The sequence below is a fragment of the Plecotus auritus genome (assembly GCF_963455305.1).
Source record: "Plecotus auritus genome assembly, chromosome: 3".
Classification (NCBI taxonomy): domain Eukaryota; kingdom Metazoa; phylum Chordata; class Mammalia; order Chiroptera; family Vespertilionidae; genus Plecotus; species Plecotus auritus.
In genome coordinates this window covers 202,787,554-202,813,620 of record NC_137772.1, presented here as the reverse complement: position 1 = coordinate 202,813,620, position 26,067 = coordinate 202,787,554, and the positions used below count along the sequence as shown (strand labels likewise).

Below are 26,067 nucleotides of genomic sequence, written 5' to 3'. Positions count from 1 at the left end.
GGGTGGAAAGGAGCGAGGGAAGGGATTTTGCAAGAAACAGAGGAAATAGAGAAAGGGGCTGGCTCTTTTGCACACTGGACTAGTGAGAGCCAACAATGAACCTGAGTGAGATCCCCGTCTACTTGAGTAGTGCAGGGCCCTGTCCAGCCTGTTTGTGCACCAGGCACCCCAGGCATATGCTATGTTTGTGATTGCATGTGGACCTCGAAATAGCATCAAGACCTTTATTGATGCTGAAACACAGGGAGCAAACAGGGAATCTCAGGCGTGTATCCTACTCTGTGTCCTCACCGGTACCGGTGGAACTGACTTCTCATGAGGCATCCAGCTCCGTATGAAGTGACTCACTGTGATGATTTCTCCGTACATGGAGATCAAATCCGTCCCCTGGGGACTTCTAGCTCCTTTCCTCCTCATTCTGTTCTCTGGAGCTGAGTAGTCAAATCTGTTTCTCCCTCCCCATGAGAGTCAGTTCCATTCTCCCGGAAGCTTCTCTCTTCTAAGGTAAATAGTCCGCATGACACAGCCTTAATAACCAAGCCAACGATCATTGTATGGCGGCCTAATGTATATAAAGCCCCACGCATGTGCTAAGCGGGATCCGAAAGTAAATAAATTATCTCCTTGCTCTTCAGGCAAACAGAGTGAAGACAGAAGCATGGACAATGGACTCTAAATCAAAGAAGACTGGTAAGTACTATGATAAATGTTCAAAACTTGCTATGATGTAGCTATGGGGAAAGAATGACCCCTTCACCTTGGGGGAGCCAACAAGGCTTCTAAAAAGAGGCGGGATTTGAGTCAGAGTTTGAAAGATTTCAACAAGTAGACGCAGGAAGGAGGCAGGTGGTGAGTGGAAACAGCACAGGATATAGACGTGAGGACCTTTGTTAATTTCCTGTTTGACCTTGAGTATACAGTATTGCAATTACAGTGTCCTCTACATGCAATTCCCTCACTTGTTTGCATGCATCTCCTGGGGTCTTTATCAAATGTCCTGCTGCAGTGACCGTGCACTTCATCAAAGACACCCCGGGATGGGTGGGAGATGGGATTACTTTGTCCTGATCGACTCTCAGTGAGCACATGGAACTCTCTGTTCCAATGTTCCATAAGTCATCGGGTAATAATCAAGGGCAGCATTTTTTCAGGCAAGTAGCATCGGTGTGAGGTTTTTTGAGGCCTGCCTGAAAACTGTGCAAGTCATTTCCAGTCGTCAGGTGCCATCGAAGGTCAGGCACCCTGGCTCACCCTACCCTGGGCCTGATAAACACACCTCTGCCACCCACTCTTTATCTAAACGATAACTTCTCCCAGTCGTGTTTTTGGTAGAGAAGAGAGAAAGTCAAATTGAATGGGGGGAGGGGAGAGGTTGGAGGTGGTGGTGTTTCCTTTCTACCTTCTGTTGTTGTAAATGAATCTGGAAAATTCCTCCTTTTGCTATGAACATTTTCAAGAACCTCAGCTCAATCTGACTCATACTCCAGGCCTCTCCACTCTTGTATTTGTATTTTGTCACAGCCACTAACAAAGACTCTCTCCTTGACCAAACTTTATTCAGGCTCCTCTGAGCCCAACTAAGCCCCTTCCTTGGGCTTGCTCTCTAAGAGCCCGGGTTTGGCAAGAATCTTACCAAGTCAGTTTATCCAGAATCTCCCACCCTTGATATCTGACCAAAATTCTTCATCCCCAACCAACACCCAGGTACTGCCAGGTCATATGGCCTGCCCTTAGCAAGAATCCTATCAGGTTCAGTTTAACCAGAACCCTGACTTACCCCTTCCTCCTTTTTATTTTCCTGAAGACCATAGTTTATTGTTAGGAAAAATATAAAGCATACATTTTTAAAGATCATTTTATGCTGACATTATAGACCTCTCCAAATAACATGATTGGTGTTGTAGTGCTACTAGTGAATGCATTCTACAGAAACGTGGCTTTACCTTCAAATCTGAGCATATTACCCTTACATTAAAAAAAAAAAGGATAAATAAAAACACAACTTTGATAAGTTTAATATTTAGTAGACCACATCTGATTTGTTGAAGACTAAGTTCTTTTATTTACTTCTTCAAGGTATTGCTTATTTTTTTCACCTCTTCCTCTGCATCTTTATCCTCTCTGGTAAGACAAGGAAGCTGCATTGCCAAATTATAGAACTTCATGGCATTATCTGTTTGCTTAAGATCCCTGTAACACTTGGAAAGGAACATGTCATTGGATTTAGAAAAACCAGGGTGTACATCTTCAACCTTAAGGAAATTTTGCAAAGCTTCTTGTACAGTTGAGGATGGTATTTTTCCAAACAGAGTAGCAGCCATCTTTTTCTCAATCCAGCTCAGTTTTGAGACAGCATAACAGTATCTTGGATTGAGGTAATAGAAAAAGGGTTCTTCGAGTAATAACTAGATTGCTTTATCTAGATGTTCCTTGAAGCAATATCCATAGTTGATTTTGTTTTGAAAGCTCTCAAACTCGGATACATAACCACACAAAACCGTGACCACAGATGACAATGTCCATTCATGGGTGCTCTAGTAACAGCTTTATATGCCCTTTCATGTTTTGCAATTGTTCTACAATGTTACATATATTTTTAGAATCAGGAAAAAAGTGGGTTTGGTTTTGGTTTTTAATATAATACTAGAGGCCTGTTGCACGAAGATTCGTGCAATAGGCCTTCCTTCCCCTGGCTGCCGGCACCAGTTTTCTTCTAGCACCCAGGACCCGGGCCACATCGGAGTCAAGCCTTCAGCCTTCAGCAGAGCCTTCAGTCTTCAGTATTCAATCTTCAGTCTTTGCTCTGTGCCTGCATATGTAAATTAACCTGCCATTTTGTTGGGTTAATTTGCATACTCACTCCTGATTGGTTGGTGGGCGCCATGGAGGTATGGTCAATTTGCATCATTCTCTTTTATTAGTGTAGATGTATCAGGTCCCATCTCTATTACATGCCAGCTTGTTGGGTGTGAGAAATGAGAAGTTGAATGATTACTGGACATTCTCTGTCCTCAGTGAATCTGCCTCCCTGGGCCGCGACTGGCCCTTCCTGTATTCATACGCACCTTGCCAAGGCCTGATGGGATTCTAAATGGTTCTGCAGCCACGGTCATTAAGCTATGTACTTCTGAGCTCCAGTAACAACTGTAGTCCATAGTATGTGGCTTAGTTATTGATTTTGTGCATTTCTTGATTCTTGAATTGTTTCAAATGAATATACATCGTCTTCCCCAAAATTACTGTTTTTTAAAATGAGAAAAAAATATTTTTAATATTTTAATACCCTTAAGTTGACTAGACTGATGTATATTATGCACAATAAATATTAGTTTTGTCAGTTAAAATTCACTTTGAGTCACCAAAGAACTGACTTTTCCATAACCACTCTTCATTTGCCCCCCATGGATCTATTTGCCTAATATTCTCATGGTTTCATGATCAATAGTATGGCCACAAATGTCTATTTCAGTTAAGAATTTGGATAGAGCCCTAACTGGTTTGGCTCAGTGGATAGAGCATCGGCCTGTGGACTGAAGGGTCCTGGGTTCGATTCTGGCCAAGGGCATGTACCTTGGTTGCAGGCACATCCCCAATAGGGGGTGTGCAGGAGGCAGCTGATCGATGTTTCTCTCTCAATGATGTTTTTAACTCTCTATCCCTCTCCCTGCCTCTCTGTAAAAAAATCAATAAAATATATATATTTTTAAAAAGAATTTGGATAGAGTGTAAAATCATATTTAAGGGTTTCTTCTTTCATGTACATCAGGAATTCTATCCCTAGAATTGTGGCATAGGATCTTTAAATGAGTTTTGGTGAATTTTACTACGGCTAGGGTTAGATTCAATTTTTAAAACTTTTCCAGGGGTTCCATTTGACTATAATCTTTGATTCTGAGAGGCAGAGGTAACATGATATGGTGTGAAGCCAGAAAGATCAGGGTTTGGGTATCAGCTTAACTGATAAGAACCACGAGCAAGATATCTGACTTCTCTGAGCCTCAGTTTGCTCATCTGTAAAATGAGAATCATAACACCTGCCTCACAAGGTAGTTAAGATTAAGTATTTGTATAATACCTATCACGTGATAGGTGGTCAGTAAACATTTGCTGAACAGAGGAGAGTGAAAACAAAAACTATCAAGAAAATACCTACATAATTGTCCTGGAGGGGAGTGAGAATCCTTGTTACCCAATAAACTCAATAAAATAAAATTAAAAAAAAATAAAATAAAATAAAGAACCTTTGACTTGCCAACTTAAAAAAAAAAAAAAGATGCAAAACCTTTTTAGAGTCAAATTACATGGGCAAAGGTCAGCCACTCCTTCAGTTAAAAAAGCTGGGGGCAGGGCTTAACCAGGAAGTGGCAATCCTTCCTCTAAGCCTTACTTCATTAACCTGAGTCCTAACACTGAAGAGGCCCCACCGGATGAAGTTTTAGATCCCACAAACCTTCCCAAATGAGAAGCCAAGAAGACCTGGTGAATGTTTCCTCTTCCATTTCGTGGAGAGAGATTCAGGTATAGAAATACCCTTACTGCCACCTACCTGAAGCAGGAGAAACCACTGACAGCTTCCAGACCAGGTAACACCAGGAGGCACCTGTCTTCCTTCTCAGCCTTCCCGAGAGGACACAGTTGGGTCTTTGGTCCTGCTTTTACTAGTAATGGGAAAATCTAACTAGGAGAGACGTTTACTGCATTGACTAAAAAGTTCTTACCATGTCAGTCTCAGCAACATTTTTAAAAAAGAAAGGGAAAGAAGATATTTAGGTTTCTCTTTCATTTCTCCTTTGCTATAGATGGTTGGGATAGTTCAGTTAAGATTCTATAACGGGCTGAATCATCTTTAATACGATGCAGCTGTCTCTCATTGAATATATCCTATGTGAGGACATGCCAGCAGGTCAGTGGTCCATGGAGATGCTGACTTCCTCTCTGGAGCAGGGATGGGGCTGAGGACGGGAATCTGGGTTTGGGCCCAGAGTCCTGAGCAGCCTGAGGGAACTTGGGCATAAGGTCTAGTCCTGGCCGACCCCATGGGGACTTCCTTGAGTCCCAGGCCCAGGTTACATGGGAAATCGCTCTCTCTCCCCTCTAGAAAGCTCCCTCCTGTCTGATGTCTGCACTCTCTGTCCTACCATGAGAGTCTTGGTCCTTCTGTTTGATTTATATGACCCCTAAGGCTCTGTCTCTCAGTTTAGCTCCCATTGTAGAAAGTTAAGGCATTTTACCACATTTCTCGTGCCCACCTTAGGATTAAAGAACAAGTCATACTCAGAAATGACAAACAGGGGAGAAGGAATGAAGACATTCAAAGGTCTGAAGTTTGGAGAAGGAAGGATTAGTAAGGAGGAAGGAAAGTCTCCAAAGGGCTTAGGGCTCAGGGTGCTTAAGGGGAAGCTCAAGGCACCCAGATCAAGTTCAGTTCATCTTTTGGTCTGGGAACCTCCCTTGAGATGAGTATCTGTCCTCCACCCCCAGCCCGTGAGTTACCCTCGGGTCTCATCTGTGTCCAGAGCAATGCAAGTTAGCTCTTGAGCTGAGCCTGTTGCCCAGCGGACCTCCATACCCCTCATATCTGGGACAGGCCACGCAAAGTTCTGTCCAGCTTACCTGGGGCACAGGTCATGGCAGCCTGCTTCCCCTTCGCCTGCATCTATTATCTCCCACAGGGAAGATAACAAACAAATCCAGGACTAGAAAAATCCCAAATGTGTGTCTGGCATTCATAGGAGTTTAGGTGCTTCCGCCGCAGCTCTGGGCTCCGCAGCTGTTCCCACACCCCAGCGCCTTCACCTTGGGGCTCTTACAGGACAAGCCGGAGGAGACCCCAAGGACTTTGGCCATTTAGGGGGTTGGGGGAAGGAACTCTCTGGGAGGGAAAAGAGACCAACCGAAGGAGTTGTGTAGCCTTGCTCTGGAGAGAAAGTGTGTGTAGTTTGCTATAGATAAGGAGAGAGTATGTAAATATAAGGTGATCAGAGTGTAAGAGCCCGATCCCCGGAGTCATTCATTGAATGGGACAAGTCTCCACGCCCTCCCTAGGGTGGGGCAGAGCCCGCCCCAGGTATTAAGCTTTCTCGAGGGGCAAGGCCCACGTGTTCCCCTCCACCTCCCACTCACCCATGCCTGATGCCAGGTGTGAACACTTTAGACCCAGACCTCAGAATCAGCGCTTCAGTTTTTTCTGATAGTGTCTACTAAGCCTCCCAAAGTAGTACGTTCTGGGTCAGGAACTGTGCTGGTTCCTAGGGCTATAACATTGACCAGAGGACAGGCTGGCCCTGCCCCCTGGCCTTGCAGTCTAGTGGAATCACAGGTAGCTCACTGTCTTCAGTGAGGGCAGCAAAGGGACCATCATTGAATACCTGCTGCACGAGGCACTCGACCTGCATCCTCACTTAACCCCACCACAGACAGAGGAAGCAGGACTCTCATTCCCTGACTTTACAGGTAAGGACTGTGAAGCCCAGAGGGGAAGGAATTTTTCTAATACGCTCGCAGGGTCAGCCATAGACAAAAAATAAATAAACATTGGGACATAGCTGATCAATGGTCCTGTCTTGCCCACCTCTTGCCACAAAGGAGCCTGTTTCTAGTTTCCTTAAAACGGCCATATGAAGAGTCAGCCACTCAGCCAAAATGGTGCTCATTAAAGTTTTAAGCCAATGAACAACATGTCCCTAAAGCTCAGCGGTTCTCAAAAAATAGCAGCATTAGAACCGTTTGAACTGCCCGGCCAGCGTAGCTCAGTGGTTGAGCATCGACCTATGAATCAAAGTCATGGTTTGATTCCTGGTCAGGGCACATGCCCGGGTTGCAGGCTTGGTTCCCAGTGTGGGGCGTGCACGAGGCAGCCAATCAATGATTATCTCTCACCATTGATGTCTCTCTCTCTCTCTCTCTCTCTTCCTCTCTGAAATCAATAAAAATATATTTTTTTTAAAAAAAGAAAGAAAGAAAAAGAACAAGTCTCACGGGTCTGACTAGGGAGCTAGTTCTTCCCTCCTGGCCCTGACCCAGAGCTCAGGAGCTCCACCCAGGGCCTTGTGTCCATGAACATGAGCATAAACCTATGGTGTAAGTTTCCAAAACCCAGACCTTGGGCTTTTACTTTCAACAAAGAATAGCTGAGAGCAGAAGGGGTCCAACGTGTGATAACCTAGCTCACTGCTGCTTTATGACTTAGCTGTACATTGAACAATAGCTCTCCCTTAATTTACAATGAAGATTAGTAAGGAAAATAAACCTACACTTGTCAAATGCATTTATAGTGTCTTAAGTAATGAGTGTATGTCTCCATGCATTCCCTTTTAGCCAAGCGCTTTCCAGGCCCTGGTCCCAGCACCCACTCCCTCTGTAGGATTGCCCCATTCATTGGGGTGGCCCCTGCCTCAGCACTGCTGTGCTCTCTGCTTCTCTCTCGTCCTTGATCTTGCCTGTTGCATGGGCCAACTACTCCCTTCCTTTCTAGCCTATAGCACAACAAAAATTCCTCTCACAAAATGGAAGGACTTGGTGGTCCTTCCTGGCCCCCGTGGTTTTTCCTCCGCTCTGATGTTGCTCCTGAATCAGCATTTAGCAAACTTGTTTCTTAAATAAGTTTGAACTTCCTCTCTCCAACAATGACACACATACACACACACCCTTAAAGTCCTCACGCTACATTCGAAAGGTCTCAGGTTTTGTTTTAAAAAAACACAAACTTACATGGAGGTGTCTTCGGAAGCATGATGTTATGGTTTGAGGCGAGGGCTCACCCTTCTACCCAGTACATAGTTCCTGTAGGATCCAAATGTACCTTCTGCCCACAGTGTCCTGGACTGTCCAATTCAAAAGGAAGCTTCAGATGAAAAACCTCAGCAATCCCTCCTGACACATTCCAGCTCTGGGCTCTGGCCTGGGCTAAGTCCCTTGTACACCAAGTTGCCGCCCAGAGTTCTGCCCACACAGCCCGCTCTCGCCGCATCCTTTTGGGCTCATTCCTTCTGTGTCTCAGGTCGCACAGTCCGTGGTCCACTTCAGTGACTCACACCCCCCTCAGGTCTCAATATTTCAAAGCAACATCTTTCACTCAGAAGAAAGCAAAGTACACTTTTAACAAAAAGAAATGCCTTCCCAGCAGGGGACCAGAAAAGGAATTATTTCATGAAAGCTTAAATTGAACAAAATCAGTTTATTATATCTATTTGGTTATTCATATGAAAATAAACCCTCCCATCCCTATCATTTTTTTTTCTTGTACTGATCTTTCTAAACATGTCTGTGATCACATCACTCTCCTGCTCAAAATTGAAAAGCTCTCCATTGCCTCCATCAGTAATCTTAAAATTTGTTAAAAAAAAAATAGCAGGTTTTTCAGATGAAATCTTACATGGGTTACCAAATATGGAAAGAGATAGAAACAGCCCTGGCTGGTGTGGCTCTGTTGGTTGGGCGTTGTCCCGTGTACCACCAAAAGATTGCCGGTTGGATTCCTGGTTAGAGCACATGCCCTGGTTGTGGGCTTGATCCCCAGTAGGGAACGTGCAGGAGGAGGCCAATCAATGTGTTGCTCTCATCTCTCTTTCTCTAAATAAATAAATAAATAAATAAATAAATAAATAAATAAGCAAATCTATACAAGCTAAAGTAGAGTGTAAAGGAAGAAGGGAGAGGAGATGGGAAGGGCCATACACCCCAGACAGCTGGCCTTCTCATTTGCCCACCTAGAAGAAGACCTTAAACTCCCAGGAAGGCCTTTAGCTGCCCTCCATAGTCTAGGGCAGTGGTCGGCAAACTCATTAGTCAACAGAGCCAAATATCAACAGTACAATGATTGAAATTTCTTTTGAGAGCCAAATTTTTTAAATTTAAACTTCTTCTAACGCCACTTCTTCAAAATAGACTCGCCCAGTCCGTGGTATTTTGTGGAAGAACCACACTCAAGGGGCCAAAGAGCCTCATGTGGCTCGCGAGCCGCAATTTGCCGACCACTGGTCTAGGGCTTATTTTGAAATGTATGATTGACCAACATGAGCAAATGCAAAGCTTTCAGCCTAACATTGGAAGGTGCCCATAACCTGGACCCGACTGCCACTTCATTTATTGTCCCTCCACATCCTGAGCCTCCTGCTAAGCACACAGCTTATGCCTTACAGTTCTCTCACCACTATTGGAACATCCTAAATTCTTCCATAGACTCTCTTCTACCCATCCAGTCCTTAGCCCCACTATCCACCCACCTGCCTAAACCCTTTCAAAGAGCCATCACTTGCCTTGATTTGCAGCTTCTATTCCTCCCCATCTTCCTTGCCTGCCTCTGCACCTCCGCTCCAGCCCTAGCTCACTGTTTGGAGTTATCTATGTCCCTGTCTCTCCTCCTTGTCTCTATGAGACTGAACTTTCAAAAAGAGCCCTGACTTTTCCATCTCAGACTCCTCCCACCTCCCAGGACAAATTGAATAGGCGCTCAATAAATGTTCATGGAGTTTCGTCCCTGTCTCTCCTGACCGACAGGAGGCGTCCACAGGTAGAGGACACGTGGGGACTTTGTCGTTGCAGGCCCGCCATGTGCACCACCAGTGCGTGCGACCTGGAGGAGATCCCCCTGGATGATGATGACGCAAACAGCATCGAATTCAAAATCCTGGAGTTCTACGCCAAACACCATGTCTTCAAGAGCACGTCTGCTGTCTTCTCACCAAAGCTGCTGAGGACCAGAAGTCTGTCCCAGAAGGGACTGGGGAGTTGGTCAGCAAACGAGTCATGGACACAGGTGTCGTGGCCTTGCAGAAGTTCCCGATCTAGTGAGAAGCCCATCAGCCTCGCCAAGAAAAAGTCCTCTTGGAGATCCCTCTTTGGAGTAGCAGAGAAAGATGAAGATTCAGAGAGCCTGCCTACGGAGATCCAGGCTCAGGGTCTAAAGAGAGTGGAGTATGAGGGTGGTCTTCACACTCAACAATGTTCCAGGTCCCTTTCCAACGTGGGACCGCGCTTAGAGGCCCAAGGTAGGCTCTGATGGGATTCTTCTTCTCCTGCAACCAAATCTTTTTCTTCTTTGTATGCACGGTAGCTCATCTCTTCCCGCTGGTAATGCAGCCTAAAGCAAGGCCTTCGTTGTGCCTCCGCTTCCCAAGTTATTGACATTTAATAATAATTGCCCTACTTTTCTCAAGACTGAGCAGAGAGGAAAGGGTGTCAGTGAAAGGTGATGGGATTGATTTTCTGGCTTCACTGTCCATGAATAAGCTTACTGCCCAAATTCCTAAACTTCGGTGTCGGAGACCAGTGTCAGGGGAAGTGCTCAAGCCAGGGGCTCTGGCTGCCTCTCTTCCTGGGTAAGTCACCTCACCTCTCTGGGCCTCTGCGTTTCCATCCATACACAGGAGCATCTCACCCTCCCTAGCTCTTAGGAGAGATGGAAAGATCAGGTAGCTACACACAGAAATACTTTTCCAAGTCTAAACCCCGCTAAAAAGACAACTTTGAAGCACTCTTACAAGATCTCCCCTCAGAGGGGCAAAATCCATTGTACTGAATAAGACATTTTCCTAAGAGACTTCGTCAGAGAGTTGACCTTCATACACAAAGGTTGGCAGAAGCTTCTTTTTCTCCTTCAACAACGCCACGCCTGATGCCCAGATTTTAAACGGAAACTCCTCTCCTGCTGGGCTGATTGGACTGTGTAACTTACCTAGAATTAGTCAACAGGTGGCAGTAATGTCTCAGTTTTTACATCCTGTGACTGGCCTGGAGAATCAGCTCACACATGGACAGCTCTAGATCATTCACTGTGATCAAGGAAACTTCTACTTCCCAGTAGACATAGAATTTTAGAGCAAAAGTGAGGGTGGGATTATCTAGGGAGCTCCCCTCCCCCAGTGGTACAGCAGCTCCTTCTGCTGGGCGTGGTCGCTGAGCTCTGGAGCTAACACAGCCATCTGAAGGCATCTACACAGGCTTTTCTGCTTGGCCTGTTCTTTGGACTTTGCCAGGAGACAGATGATTTTACAGACTTTCATCTTCTGGCTTTCCTGAGAGGAATGACAGTCTGTATTTCCATACTACTAAAGTGTCACTTGACCTTTATTTAGTACTTAAAATTTTAAGATGTCTATATAGGTAGATAGATAGATATCCCTAAAAAACAGAAATAGTTACCTCCTAAGTAGACTTAGCTTTAAACATTTTTACACAGTTATTCTTTCTTCTCACCTATTTTTTTCTTCCTTGCTTTCTTGTTCAATTAATTGTGTGGGTGGTTAGTTGGTTTTATGTTGGGTGTGACCCCAGAGAGCCTCAAATTCCATTTCTTTTTTGCCGCATGTAAGTCAGAGCTCAGCAGTTGGCATCCCCAAGGTTCTTTTAACTAAAGGTCACAATGTAGCCTGGGCTGCCATTTCCAGGACTCAGGCTCCGGGCTTAATTGAGGACTATGAGGTGATGTCTCAAGACCAGAGTCTAGTACTGAGAGATCTTATGATGTAGAAAAATGGATGTCAATACCAATTTTTTAGAAACTACCAACCCAGGTTCTTTTACTTGTGAATCTTTGGTTTCCCCACAGCTATGATTCACTACATGTGAAATGTGACAGTTAAGAACAGGCTCAGCAGCACACATATAGTGACAAATTCGGATAACTATGGCTTAAATAATGTAGAGGTTATTTTCCTTTTTTACAAATTTACTTTTATTTGTTTTCTTTTCAGTAAGTTCAGATCCTTGAGGGGTACAGCATTACACAGATTCGGTGCCCATTGGCCTTAGCAGGAAAGTTGTTCCAGAATTTAGTACGAGCCATGAGACTGTGTCCGTGAGCATGATTTCACTTTCCCCAGGTGACTCTGGTTTTGTTCGGTCTGCCACCAGGAGTCACTGTGGTGTTCTCTCTTGCCTAGATAGAATTCAGTTTCATCGTGAGCATCAACATCTTCCATTTTAAGAAGAGCTGTATGCTCCCTCTGGTTCCAGAGACCCTGCTAACAGTCAGCAAAAACGGCCTGGACCACAGCCTTCCAGGCATATTTGTCACTCTTTGAAGTCCTGCTCCAGCAGGTGTCCCAGATGGCCTAGAGGTTACTCTTCTCTCCCATAAAAGAAGACCAATGTTTGGCAGCCCAGGCCTGATATGATAGTTCCATAGTCATTAGGGATTCTTATTCTTTCCATCCCTTAGCTAGGGGCTTCCAACCTCAAAGTGACCTTATATCCCAAAGTAGCTGCTTCGACTCCAGCCATCATGCTTACATTTCAAGCAGGAAGAAAGAGGCAGCAAAGGAAGGACCAAAGGGTGTCTTCTTTCTAAATAACTCAGCTCCCTTTTCAGAGAGCTTTCTTGAAACTGCACCCAACTTCTTCTTACATCACATTGGCCATTCTCAACTGCAAGGGAGGCTGGGACGTGGAGTTTTTCAGCTGCAACCATTGCTGCCTCTGACATTTCAGGGGGGAAGAAGAAAATGGATACTGGGTGGGAAATAGCATTCTCAACCAAATGGAAATCTCTCCCAAACTTTCTGCCCCTTCTCTTTAAATCAAAAGTCTCAGGCCAAAGGCTGAATGGCACCTTCTCAACTCTGCCCTCCTTAGCCCCACAATGACCCCTCAAAATAGATGCCAAAAAATGGGCAGCCTTTCTGTTCTCTCCCCACCCCCACCCAATTTCTTCTTGCCTATCAGGTGGAACCTACTCTGACAAGAAAAGAATCTTTTCTTTTGTTAGTGTTTAAAATTAAGGTATTCAAAATGGGAATCTTAACTAGAGCCAGTTCACCTGAGTCAAATGTGTTTGCTTATGATTTCCCCCCCTCCCCCCGAGAAATCCATACACTGTACACAGGTAAGTCAGATTGGGTACTTCTGTAACTGCCAGGGTCCTGTGATTGCCCTGCCACATGGGGGCGGGGGATGAGGAGAGACAGCCTTTGGGACCTTTATCTGCTTTCTTTGGGTGCAAGAAGGGGCACAATGAGAACCACGCACTGATCATCTTAGGCTGCACAGGGTCACAGAGGTAGAACACAAGCTCTTCTTTCCCGTGTCCCGTGGACACTGCAAAGGAAGGTTCCCGTTGGCTTTGGGATCCAGCCTCTTGCCATGTCCTTGCCAAGGGGCCATGGGTGGTGAGAGTTCAAGAGGAGGCTGGTTGGGCTGCAAGAAGGTGAGTTAAAAGTGGAAAGTATATTTGGTTTGATTGTTCAAATGGGAATGAAAGCATTGACTCTTCTGTCCTTGACCTCTCTATTCTCTAATTCATGCATCCGTTATTGAACCCTATGGATGGAGCATGAAAAGTGACTTTTTAAGGAAGCCATTGTGCCTTTTTAAAAGGGGACATGGGGTGGAGCAGCAGTCTCCATGGCCTTTCTGGGGATGCCCAGGGCGTGAAAGGAGAACACCAGAACACACGCCCTGGAGGAGTCCGGGGAGAGAGGCGCAGGTGTCCCCGCGGCAGCTCCTCAGGATGCTGGAACCTGCGTTTCACACAATCCCTCCCGAGACCCAGGCCTTGCCTCTCACCTATCCTGATTGATAAGGGGATTCCCCAGACGCAGCCACCTTCCAGCCCAAACCCCTCTCTGTTACTTCAAGCCTGTAAATGAAATAGTATCACTTTCAAGCATTACACAATACAATTGCTTCAAATGGCATCGAAGATAAAGCTTGAACAAGCTTCTAAAAGTTAAGAACTTAGTAATGAATCAACAATGGACCTTTTGCTCCCAAACAAGCCAGAGATAGCACCTGCCCACCCCACCAGTCCCACCCGGGTCTTTCACAGGCTATGACATTCAGGGAGCCAATGTCATCAAAGCCTTCACGTCCCAAAATGTTTTTTCTTCACTAGTTACGTGTGCAAATACATGCCATGGCCTTTTCCTGGATTATACATTCTTGAAGGTTGTGAGTTGCACTTTACGTGTCCTCGCTTCCTATCGGCCTTAGTGGGACGTTGCCCAGTAGATCTGAAGGAGAGAGGAAACACGTGACTTGATAAGCGAGAGCTCAGTGTTTACTTGATAATGGACTTGAGTAATGAATATGGCCTGAGAGCAGGGGTATTTATCTTTCTTCAGTGACCAACCCCCAAAGGCTTGTCAAACTATTGAATGTCCTCCTATGCACATAAGGGCCAGCTCTCCAAAATATAAAGGGTCTGGGGAAAAATAGAATAAACATAAAAGCATAATGAGCATTTCCTCAAGCAAAGAACTAAGCCCTCCCTTTTGTGTTTCTTCCCTCACAAAGGGGAAGGGGACCCTACTTTTGCAAGACTTCAAACGGAGGGTGCAAAAGGATCCTGGTTTCAAAGTGGCAATCATGCCTCGTTGGGCTCCTCCCCCATCCCAGCCTCTGCCAGGCAACTGCCAGTGCCTTCTGAGGAATGGCCTGTCCCGCACATGCACTCTCAGGCCTCTTTTCAGACCGGGTGGCTGTGCATGCCAACATCGCCACCACGTTCTGGGAAGGGCTCTCAGCACCGTTTTCTCTTGTTTCAGCTGTGGACCCCAAAGTTGCTTCCATTGCCAACCGAGTTGCTGAAATTGTTTACTCCTGGCCACCTCCCGAAGAGCACACTCAGGGAGGAAGCGTCAAGCGTCAAGGGAACTTTGCTCCTAGGACCCTCTTTCTCTCGGAGGGCCTGAGCTCCCAGCCTCGAGCTGCAAGTGGGAAGAAAGGTAAACTCCCCTCTGAGAGTGTGTGTGGGGCTGGGCGCCTCCAGGCAGAGGCACGGGAGCATCCAGGTACTGACTCAGCTCGGCTCTGCGATGTAGGAATCTCAGCTGACCTGGACCACGGGCAGGACGGCAGCCTGCCGGAGGCACTGACCTTCAGCTTGAGAGCCCAAGCCAAGGAGAGTGTGCCAGCAGATGGAAGCCACATGCCAAGCTCACTGCTAAGTCCAGAGAAAAGTCTGGTGAGGGAGAGGAGGAAGCACAAAGTGTGCAATCAACTTTGTCCGCAGGGGGACGTGCAGTGTTAGATGTAATCGTGTTAGCAGTGGCCAGGGACCAGTTTGCTTGTGAGAGTGCAGAGGGCGTGGATTAAACACCAGCCCGGGGAAGTATATATAATACTAGAGGCCCGGCGCACGAAATTCATGCACAGGTAGGGTCCCTAGGCCTGGCCGGCAATCAGGGCCAATCTGTGAGGCAACCAGCAGGGCGATCAGGGGGCCCCCACTGGCACCCGCCTTGGCCGGCCTGGCACTGCCCACTCGCCAGCCCCGCCCCCCACTGCCACTGCCAGTCACCTCCCTCTGTGGGGTGATGGGCGGAACAATTGGGGGCCCTGCTGGCACCCGCCTTGGCTGGCCTGGGGCCTGTGGGCTGGGGGCAGCTTCTGTGTTGAGTGTCTGCCCCCTGGTGGTCAGTGTGCATCATAGCAACCAGTCATTCCACCAGTCATTCTGCTGTTTGGTCAATTTGCATATTAGGCTTTTATTATATAGGACTAGAAGCCCAATGCATGAAGATTCATGCTACAACGGGCTTTCCTTTCCCTGGCTGCCGGCACTGCCTTTCCACTTCGGCCCAGCCTCTTTCCGCTCCAGCCCCACCTTCCCACGCTGCCCAGAGGCCCTTAGAGACCAGGGGTGGGGCAGAATGCCTGCACCGTCACCACGGCGATGACGCAAGCGTCCCGCCCCCATCACTGGGCGCCTGTGTATGCAAATTAACTGCCATCTTTGTTGGGTTAATTTGCGTATTACTCCTGATTGGCTGGTGGCATAGTGGAGGTATGGTCAATTTACATGTTTGTCTATTATTAGGTAAGATGGCTTTGGGCTTCTGTGAAAAAGCAGGGGGGTGGGTGTCAGACACCAGGTCTAGGGCAGAACATGAAGCAGAACTGAGAAGCAGTGACCAGATGGGGTCAGTTGTCACCGAAACTGCAGCAATAGCTAGGACCATAGATCCCATCGGACTCACAGGAATTCTGGAGTTGGGAGTGGGACCAAGTGCCATGGGAGGGGAAGTTCCATCCTGCACCCCCACTAATGACAGCCCCCTCTCCCAGTTGTCGTCCCCCAAACTGCAGTGGGGGGTGAGGGGCAGAGGCGGGTCCTGGGCCTAGGCACAGTAAAGCACGAGGCAAAAGTGTCTTCCAACCACGGAGCACAGTGGTGAGTCCACCACCCTGTGCTGTGCCATTGAGACCAAAACTCCCACAGGGGCTTAGAGAGCGGAGCTGGAGGAGGGGACACATCTCCGTCTGCTGGGAAGAAAGTGTCTCCCCTCTACTGCTCCCTTGGGTGTGTCTGGGCGATGTACAGCAAAGCCCTAAGCCCACTAACGCTGCGGCTCTTTCCCTCTGTGCACATGGGAATCTGGGCCGCCGCTGCAACCTTCCCCGGGAGAGGCAGCAGCAGCAGATAGAAACTACACGTGGGCGATGAGACACGCATTCTTTCCTCTCCCAGGTGACTCCAGTCTCAGACTTCCCACGTACCTTGCCCTTCACTTGACCTTCTTGGGACGGGACGTGCTAGATTAATTTCTTGGCCTTTCTCCCTTTTATCGAGAACAAACATGAGGACTCCATGACTTTAGAGATTGTGCCATAAGTAAAAAAAAAAAAAAATGTTCTCTCGGTAACTGGCTTTTCTCTGTTTGGATTCTGTGCTAAGGCGATGGCCATTTGCCTCGTGTATCACTGTCAGCATGTTTGAGACAAGACAAACCCTGTTACTCCCCCTTTGGGGTGGGAGCAAACTTATCAATGTTATTTAACTTATACCCCACCTCGTTTTGTGGTGAAGACACAGTGGCGTGCAAAGTAGACATTTTGATATGGTAAAATAAACGTGAAGGACAATGGGAAAAGAAAACAGCAGCAGGAAAATAAGGTGGGTTTAGAAGTGAGTTTAATTCTCAAAATGCAGGTCAGAAAGACTATGCCCCCTCTTAGACGGGGGGACCACGGATTTGGCTCTACCTTGTCTAGCAGCTAACACCAAGGAGGAGCGTGGTCACACAGGGGATTGATGGGGTCCATGTGGGAAAAGCACCATCTGCTCAGGAGAAGCCCAAAGACCAGGGAGCAATTCCTCCTAAAGGGCTTTAGAGACGGGATCATGTGTAGCGGAACTAACATCTTCAACAACGTTGTTCCAGTGAACGGAGTGATGAATTTCATGGTGAGAACTGGGGCCTAAGGGAAGGAGGGAGAAGAAGAAAGGAAAAGAAAGAGTATCTGGGAGTGTTGGTGCCTAATCAGCAAAAGGGAGGTCTGATTTAATTTTCTAAGAATTACAAAGCACTTGTCTTCCTCCATCCCTAACCAGGCTGAGCACGGTCACTGGGAAAATTTAAGATTTTTTTTTTCTTGAAAAAAATAACTGGATTTTCCCGACAGACGCAGAAGACCAAATAATAGCCAAAATCGTTGAGCTGCTGAAATACTCAGGGGATCAGATGGAAAGAGAGGTATGGAGCTTGAACTAACGATTTATTTCTGTGCCCATGCACTGGTACATGAGAACAGAATTGTACGCCTTGTCGAAGTTCTGGTTTATACTGAGTCCTAAATTTTATTTCCCTTGGAGTCGAAATTCTTCGCGCTGGCAGCATCTCAAAAATGAATCACTTTGGAAAACATAACGAAACCTCCTGGAGCCTCCTTGGAATTTTTGGAAAGGAGGAAAGTAACTTTGTTATTGTAAGAAAAGACACCAATAAATTACAGATTCGCTGCATAGAATTCTGAGCCTAGTTCCCCATGTAACTGATCCTCAGGGAAGTTTAGACTCTTGTGTTGGCCCTGCAGCCTGGATATCTGTGACCCACAGCTGCTCCGGGGCTGGAGCCCCGTCTAAAATCTCCCCCGAGGAGCTGGACTGTTCTCTGCTCGAGGTCTCTTAGCAATTCGGCTGGGGGAGGCCGGTTAGTATTACTTGGAACTTTGGATTTCCTGCCGTTTAGAAGTCGAGACCCATCATTCCAATGAGAAACATGTGAGAGGCGCCTCCAGATGAAGAGCTGGTGAGCAGGCTCCCCCTGTACTCAGAGGGCTTCTGAGCGCCACCTCCTCCATGTCCGTCAGCCGCCGGCTGCCCAGCTGTCTCTAGGGTCTGTCAGTCAGGGACTGGCCTGGGGACCTGGTTCCTTGTTTGGCCAGGATCCCAAGGGGCTTCTGCAGGAGGGGGCACAGTGTGCTCTGTGCTGCTCTCCCAATGCCCTTGTCAGACGGGGGCCCAGAGGATGGTGCCCAGGGAGCTGAAGGGCATGAGAGGTGGTGCAGAAGGAGACACAGCGAGAAAACCAGGGATTTGAGACTAAAGAGAAGGGGTGTATGAACGTCAGGGCCACACGTAGGGGGTGAACAGGGTGCAGAGGAAGCAGAAAATAGAACATGTACAGGATTTAAGGACACCCCTGCGCTTCCCCAGAACTAACACCAGTGGGTCGGAGTCGCAGGGCAACAGGGATCTCCCCATTTTAAGAATGACCTTTCCAGCACTTGCGGCTGCCTCGGGAAGGGATGATCTCCCCATCACTAGCAGAATTCAAGTAGATGCCAATAACCAGGCGCAGTCCAGTTCCTGAACTGGGAGGACTCCATTCCAGGACCTCGAGGGCTCCTTACAGCTCGCAGCTTGTGGCTCTCATGCAACCTCTTTCCAGCTGCCTTAGCAGTGACCAGCAGCAGGTCAGGGAGGCCAGGGCTGGGAGGCAGGATGAAGGCAACCCCTCTCGTTATGAACAGAGATGCCTTTCTTTTCATTCCACAAATGGCCACTTAAAAAAAAACCTCACTTTAATACACTCTCTTGATGATTTAAGATGATACTTTGCACTATTTATGTAGAGCATATGGTTGTTCTTTTTTAATATATATATTATATACTAGAGGCCCGGTGCATGAAATTCGTGCACCATGGGGTGTCCCTCAGCCCAGCCTGCACCCTCTCCAATCTGGGATCCCCAGGACTGCTGGCTCCCAACTGCTCACCTGCGTGCCTTCCTGATTGCCCCTAACCACTTCTGCCTGCCAGCCTGATCACCCCCTAACCACTCCCCTGACAGCCTGATTGATGCCTAACTGCTCCCCTGCCAGCCTGTTTTCCCCTAACTGCCTTCCTCTGCAGGCCTGGTAACCCCCCAACTGCTCTCCCCTGCAGGCCTGGGTCCCCCCCAACTTCCCTCCTCTGCCAGCCGGGTCACCCCTAACTGCCCTCCCCTGCTGGCCTGATCACCCACAACTGCCCTCCCTTGCAGGCCTGGTTCCTCCCAACTGCCCTCCCCTGCTGGCCATCTTGTGGTGGCCATCTTGTGTCCACATTGGGGCAGGATCTTTGATCACATGGGGGCAGCCATCTTGTGTGTTGGAGTGATGGTCAATCTGCATATTACTCTTTTATTAGATAGGATAGAGGCCTGGTGCATGGGTGGGGTCCAGCTGGTTTGCCCTGAAGGGTGTCCCGGATCAGGGTGGGGGTTCCCTTGGGGCATGGGGTGGCCTGGACGAGGGGCCTGTGGTGGTTTGCAGGCCAGCCACGCCCGCCCCCCCCCACCCCCGGTGACCCAAGCAGAGGCCCTGGGATCTGGGATTTATTTATCTTCTACAATTGAAACTTTGTAGCCTGGAGTGGAGCCAAGCATTCTGCTCGCTCCGTGGCGGCAGCCGTTTCTGTTGGGATTTATGTATCTTCTATAATTAAAACTTTGTAGCATTAAGCCGAGGCCAAAGCAGGCCAGGGCTGCAGAAGCTTGGCTTCCTCCATCGCTGCGGGCAACCCTAGCCTCCTGCTCTTTCCAGCTCCATGGCTGCTGCCATTTCTGTTGGGCTTTATTTATCTTCTATAATTGAAACTTTGTAGCCTTGAGTGGAGGCCTGGGCTGGCAAGGACAGGCAGAAAGCTTGGCTTCCTCCATTGCCAGGGAAACCCAAGCCTCCCTCCTGCTCTCTATGGCTGCAGCCATCTTGGTTGGGTTTATTTGCATATCCCCTCCTGATTGGCTAGTGGGCGTGGCTTGTGGGTGTAGGGGAGGTATGGTCAATTTGCATATTACTCTTTTATTAGATAGGATTTTTATTGATTTCAGAGAGGAAGAAGGAAAAGGGAGAGAGAGAAACATCATGATGAGAGAGAATCATTGATTGGCTGCCTCCTACACGCCCCCTACTAGGGATCGAGCCTGCAACCTGGGCATGTGGCCTTGAGCAGAATCGAACCCAGGACCCTTCAGTCTGCAGGCTGATGCTCTATCCACTGAGCCAAACCAGCTAGGGCTGGTTGTTCTTTTTTTTTTATGTGGTTCCCCAGTAGAGAACTCTGACAGGAACACACGAAAGATCTGACTTGTGTTGTGTGGGTGTGAGTTCTCACCAGAGCAGGACAGTGACACCAGGGAGGCGTCCGCCCTGGCTGCAGAGTGTCTGCAAAGCTGCTCATCCCGAGCACCTGCAGCCTCCACTATACCTCCCTGTGAGGCCACGGAGCCAGCTGCACGGAAAGAGGCAGGAGAGGGGTAGGGAGGAGGCAGGAAGCTCCTTTAGAAGGTGTTTCAGGCATTTGATTCTTTCGCTGTCTGGCAGAGTCCAGGCTTTAGCGCCTGCAGAGGTCTGAAGTCTAGCTTCTTCAACTGGGTCACTGATTAGCAGGAGTCCATCCTTGGTGTGGGGTGTGAAGGACGCAGGCCGTTCCTGCTTCAGATTCCATGGGCCCCGGACATCTCCTAGATGTCAGGGGTGGTAAAGGGTGCTGCTCCACCAAAATCCTCCCACAGCCTGACGCATCCCCAGAATATCCCTCTTATAAACAGGGTTTGTTGAAAACCTGCTCAGCTCATTCCTCAAGCACAGAGCTAGAGAATGTTCAAATAAACATTTAGCCCCTGCTAAGACATTTCTGTTTTCACATGACAACCACCATATTAATAGACATTGCAAGGATGGCTTTAAATCAGGATGATGTCTGCCTTGGTGACACAAGCCCCGAGTTTTCCAAAAGAAGCAGAAGCAATACTTGTGTTTTTGGTTAAAGGTGTGGAAATCCAAAGAAGGTGGAGCAGATGGACATAGGGGGAGGCGGGGGGGTGGGGAACAGGATGAGTAGAACCATGGAAAGGCATCAATGGATTCAGTCTGTTTGTTCTCAGTGAACATATGCCCTCGCCCCTGACCTCTCACAGCATCCTGAAAAATTACTAATGTTCCAAGCACACTTCTCCACGTGGGGCACTGTGCGAAGCGTTTTACTCAATTACCCTATAGTACAGTTACTGTCATCATCCCGGTTTAGAGGTGACAAAACTGAAGCTGGGAGGTTACGTAATTTCTCCAAGACTGCACAGCTAGGAAGAGCTGGAGCAGGAGTTTGAACCAAGACCGTGGTTTCCAGGCTCCAGATTCAGTCCCTGACATGACCTCTAGCTGAAGGGCATGGCCCTGGATTGTAATTATCACTAGACTGGGAGGCCCGAGTGAGGGCCTGGGGCTCAGTCATCCACACTGTAAGTGCTTGGGAAACATTGCTTGAATGTGGAATGGATGCACTGATTTGTCCCATGAAATGAATTCACAGAGCAGGTGTATGCCTGGTCCACTTCTGTAGGCCCTTGTGCCAGGGGCTGGACTAGAATCCAGGTTTTCCAAGGGTGTTTTAGTGGCCCCCTGTTGAGCAAGGGCGTCTGTCTCGCTGGGCCACGCTGCTCCACTGAATGCCGATCCTCTCGCACGCAGCTGAGGAAAGACAAGGCTTTGATGAACAGCTTCCAGGACGGGCTGTCGTACTCTGTTTTCAAGACCATCACGGACCAGTTCCTAAGGGGTGTCGATACCAGAGGAGAATCAGAGGCCAAAGCTCGGGGCTTTAAGGCTGCTCTTGCCATAGACGTCGCCGCCAAGCTCAACGCCATTGACAACCACCCCATGAACAAGGTGCTAGGCTTTGGAGCCAAGTACCTGAGAGAGAACTTCTCGCCGTGGGTGCAGCAGCACGGTGGATGGGTAAGTGCACACTATTTACCAACGAATCTTCCCAGATCTCACAGGAGATGGGACGGAACGTTTGAAGGTTTTTTTTTAAAGCAAAGGGAACACATCCGTGAAGCAGTTCTCATGGGTTTAGGACACTTGAGTGGCAAGAGATAGATCCCATTGATGGGAACATATTTTTAGTGATTATCTTCATCGTCAATAAATATTTACTGAGCTCCCAAAGGGTACATGGGGTATGTGTGTTGTGGGGAGAGGGACTGGGCAGCAATAACAGGAAATGAGGAGATGTTGAGAGATGAAATGTTTAGATAGATATCATTTCTGTGCTCACAAATGTTGCAGGCAGCGGACGTCTGGCAGTGAGTCAAGGAGAGGCAGGCCGTTTCTCATCCTCTCAGATGCTGAGAGTGTGGGGGTAATCCTCAGGCAGAGATTCAGGCTGACAGTGACATTTTTGTCATTACTGCTTTGACCCAGAATTTTGACAGGGACATTTTGATACAAACTAAAAAGCAAACAGTGAAATTTTCATCTGTTTTAAATAACTTGATATTAAACAAAATAGATATCTACACACACACACCAAGCCTCAGCCTCAACCCCTCCCTCATCCTTTACTCCCATTCCTTGAAATTTCCTTCAAACTTTCATGTTCAAATGGCCACATCAGGTCAACCTGTCAAAGTGCGTTGCTCAGAGCTTTAAATTTCAGAAGCTAGGCCTTTGCCCCACGTTGTCACGGTTGTCGTCAGTTCTTTTCCCGCTAGAATGCCCCAGGGCCAGCAGCAGGGTTGAGCCTCTTTGAGGGATGGCCAGCCTGACCCCGGGGCCTCCAAACAGGCTTAGTCTCTCAGAAACCAGGGAGAAGGTACAGCCAATCTTGCCGAAGGGACTGAAGTGCCCTCCATGGTCTTCAGTGAATGCCAGTTGAGCTACCCTGTCTTCTGTTCTTTCCTGTTTCCCACTTTTGTACAGATATGGCTGATCTGAACAACTAAGGCTCTTAAGTGTTCTAAATTCAAGCTGCCTTCACTCATGCTAAAAGGATAGAGTTCTAGACATTATTTCAGCTTTATTCTTTCTTCCAGGATTCCCGCCCGCCTAGCCCCTCCTCTGCCCCAGAGCCTTTCCCAACCACTCCAGCTCAAGATCCTCACCTGCCTCTGAAACTCTCACAACCCTTCATGTTTGCATTCTCATTATAGACCAGAAATCACCATCATTTTTCCAGAGAGATTTTAAGTATCCATTGGGTTCACAGGCCAGTTCTCAAAAGTCTATTTAGTTAATTAATGTAGCTGAAATGCCAAAAGTGTTCTATAAAAAGTGGTGGTTCCACACGAAAAGCACAAGCAAGAAAAGAAAAAATACATTGGACTACATCAAAATGAAAAAACTTCCCTGTTTTAAGGGACATCATCAAATGAAAAGACAACCCATGTAATGGGGGAAAAATATTTGCAAGTCATATACCTGATAAGAGACCTGTACTCCGAATTTGCAGTGAACTCTTAAAACTCAACTATGAAAAGACAATTAGCCTAATTTTTTAAATGGGCAATGTATTGAATAGACATTTTCCAAAGAAGATATACAAATGGCCAATGAGCATATGAAAAAAGTCTGCTTGACTTCAGCTTTAGGGAATTGCAAATCCAAACCACAATGAGATGCCATTTCACACCCACTAGCATGGCTAAAATAAAAAAGACAAGTTTTGATGAGGACAGGAGAAATTCGAACCCTCATACATTGCTGGTTGGATTCTAAAATGATTCAGCCCCTTTGGAAAATGATTTGGCAGTTCCCCAAAATGTGCAACATAGAGTTACTAGTTCCACTCTTTGGTACATATCCAAGAATACTGAAAACAAATGTTCCCATAAAAACTTGTACATGAATGTTCATAGCAGCATTCATTATTTATAAGCCGGAAAGAGGAAAGAACCCAAATGTTCATCAATAATGAATAATGAATAGAAAAACCAAGTGTGGCATATTCAAACAATGGAATATTATTCAGCCACAAAAAGGAATGAAGTACTGACAGATGGATGAACCTTGAAACCATTATCCTAAGTGAAAGCAGCCAGACAAAGGGCCATCTATTGTATGATTCCATTTATATGAAATGTGCAGAATAGGCAAATCCATGGAGACAGATTAGTGGCTTCCTGGAGTTTTGGGGGGAGGGAATGGGGAGTAACGGCTAATGAATAGGAGTTTCTTTTTTGTGTTTTTAATATATTTTTATTGATTTTTAGAGACAAAAGAAGGGAGAAGGATAGAGAGATAGAAACATTGATGAGAGAAACATCATTGATGGGCTGCTTCCTGCACACCCCCTACTGGGGATCGAGCCTGCAACCTTGGCAAATGGGCACAACGCTCTAACCAGCTGAGCCACTGGTCAGGGTGCTACCATGAGATTCTAATTTATTCCTTGGCCCTTTTTCCTCACCCTTGACATAGTTACCCTGAGGTCCTGTAACCTCACACATTCTCCAGCCCTCTGAAAGGAGAAGTTTGTAAAGGAAAGTTATCAATCCTTTCATATCTACTCTTTTGAATGTTAAGTAACAGCATCAAAGCCTTTTCCTATCTAGCCTGTTAGTCCTCGGTGTGTAACCTAAATCCTTAGCTGGTGTTTTCCTTTCAGGCATACCAAGGATGCCAGTCACCTTTCCAAACCCTCCCCCAACCCTGCTATGCTCTCTGATCCCAGGGTCCTCCCTGGGAGAACAGAGCAGAGTTAACAGGCATATGTTTTCACTAACTTGGAATTTTAAAAATCTATTTCTCTTTTTCCCCCTCCAGGAAAAGGTACTTGGGATATCTCTTGAAGAAGTAGACTGAAACATCAGAAGATGTGTAATGTGGAAAACTCATTGGTCAGCTGTGGTCCTGTGTACATGGGTCTCAGCATAGACTCCAGGAGAAAATGGAAGTGTACAAGGCAGATGGAGCATTATTCTCATGAACCAAGAACATCAGGAGAGGCCTTGTTTGTGTCCAGCTCACAGACAGTAGTAGCATGGCCTTGCCACCCGTGTTCTTCAGGCCCTCCACTGAGTGTGTGAGGAAATCCAGAAAGACCAGTGGTAATTCTCTCCATTACTGAGAACAGACACCGCCATCCTGCCTCGGTGGCTACCATAGGGAAAGTGTGTTATTCCGACCTCATGAGGGCACAACGATAAACTGCATGTGCCTACTCCTTGGCTGCCAGTACTATTTATTTTTAAACCACACTTGGGAAGGCCTAATGACATTGTTGCAAGCCCATCTTTAGGAAGATGTTCTGTTCATGTTAGTAGACATAGCTCCAGAGACTCAAGTGTATCGCTAGATCCACTAGTTTGGGGAAATACTACCATATCTGCCTTTTTGACTCACTTTTCTGGGAGAATTCTTCGGTGGTTTGAAAAAATTCCATTTGGCAGAACACAGTTACTCCTGCTGCCCTCACCTCCCAGTGACCCTGCCTCTGCCTCTCAAGGTCTTTGGGACTTTATTATTCTTTAGGGGAATGTAATGATTAGTAGTAGCTGGTAAAATAAATATGTGGAAAGACCACTGTCATAAGAGTATCGTGTGGTTAAAATAAGCAATATGTAATAGTACAAAAATTCCTGTCAGGATCAAATGAGTTAATTTACATAGAGTGTTTAGAACAGTGCTCGGAACTCAGTGCCAAGTGTTCACGCATGTCCCCTGCCATGTGCTGCCCAGAGCGAAGCTGGAAATTTTCCCTCCTCTCGAAGCAGTCACTGGTTATTTTCCTGAAAATGATACTCTTCAGAATGAGGTCTCTTAGTAAAGTAAAACATGTCCCATAGAAAGTATTTAAGACATACAACCTTTTAAAACACAAATTATAGGGTCTTACAAATTTCTGGATCTCTGGCACTCAACACGGAGCCTGACATGAAACAGGTGTTTAATAAACCTGTGATGAACAAATAAATGACTGAATTATTCAGACATACTTGCAACTTCAAGGGAAAAGTGGAACTATCTATTACCACATGCTGCACTGCCCAACCCATCTCAATTAAAGTGAGTTATTCTCTGTCTTCCCCCACACTAAAGTCATAAATGTTAGGGACAAAGGAGTCTTCTTTTACAAATGGAGAT

At 47.0% G+C, this 26,067-nt stretch overlaps 1 protein-coding gene across 1 annotated transcript; it reads left to right on the top strand.

The window, feature by feature from the left end:
• The first annotated feature begins 4,356 nt into the window (after nucleotides 1–4,356).
• Nucleotides 4,357–25,887, top strand: BCL2L14 (BCL2 like 14). The gene is made up of 6 exons (XM_080660308.1): nucleotides 4,357–4,583; nucleotides 9,544–9,989; nucleotides 14,484–14,663; nucleotides 17,344–17,414; nucleotides 21,673–21,939; nucleotides 24,748–25,887. Exons 2-6 carry the CDS (start codon nucleotides 9,551–9,553, stop codon nucleotides 24,784–24,786), a joined length of 996 nt encoding a protein of 331 aa, XP_080516434.1. The 5' UTR covers nucleotides 4,357–4,583; nucleotides 9,544–9,550; the 3' UTR covers nucleotides 24,787–25,887.
• The last annotated feature ends 180 nt before the right edge of the window (nucleotides 25,888–26,067 follow it).

Bases quoted from the DNA above. Each gene is read 5' to 3' on its own strand.
- BCL2L14 (XM_080660308.1), top strand. From the start codon at position 9,551: ATGTGCACCACCAGTGCGTGCGACCTGGAGGAGATCCCCCTGGATGAT. The intron at 14,664-17,343 runs GTAAACTCCCCT...TTTTCCCGACAG, and splicing joins AGCTGCAAGTGGGAAGAAAG to ACGCAGAAGACCAAATAATA. The intron at 17,415-21,672 runs GTATGGAGCTTG...TCTCGCACGCAG, and splicing joins GGGATCAGATGGAAAGAGAG to CTGAGGAAAGACAAGGCTTT.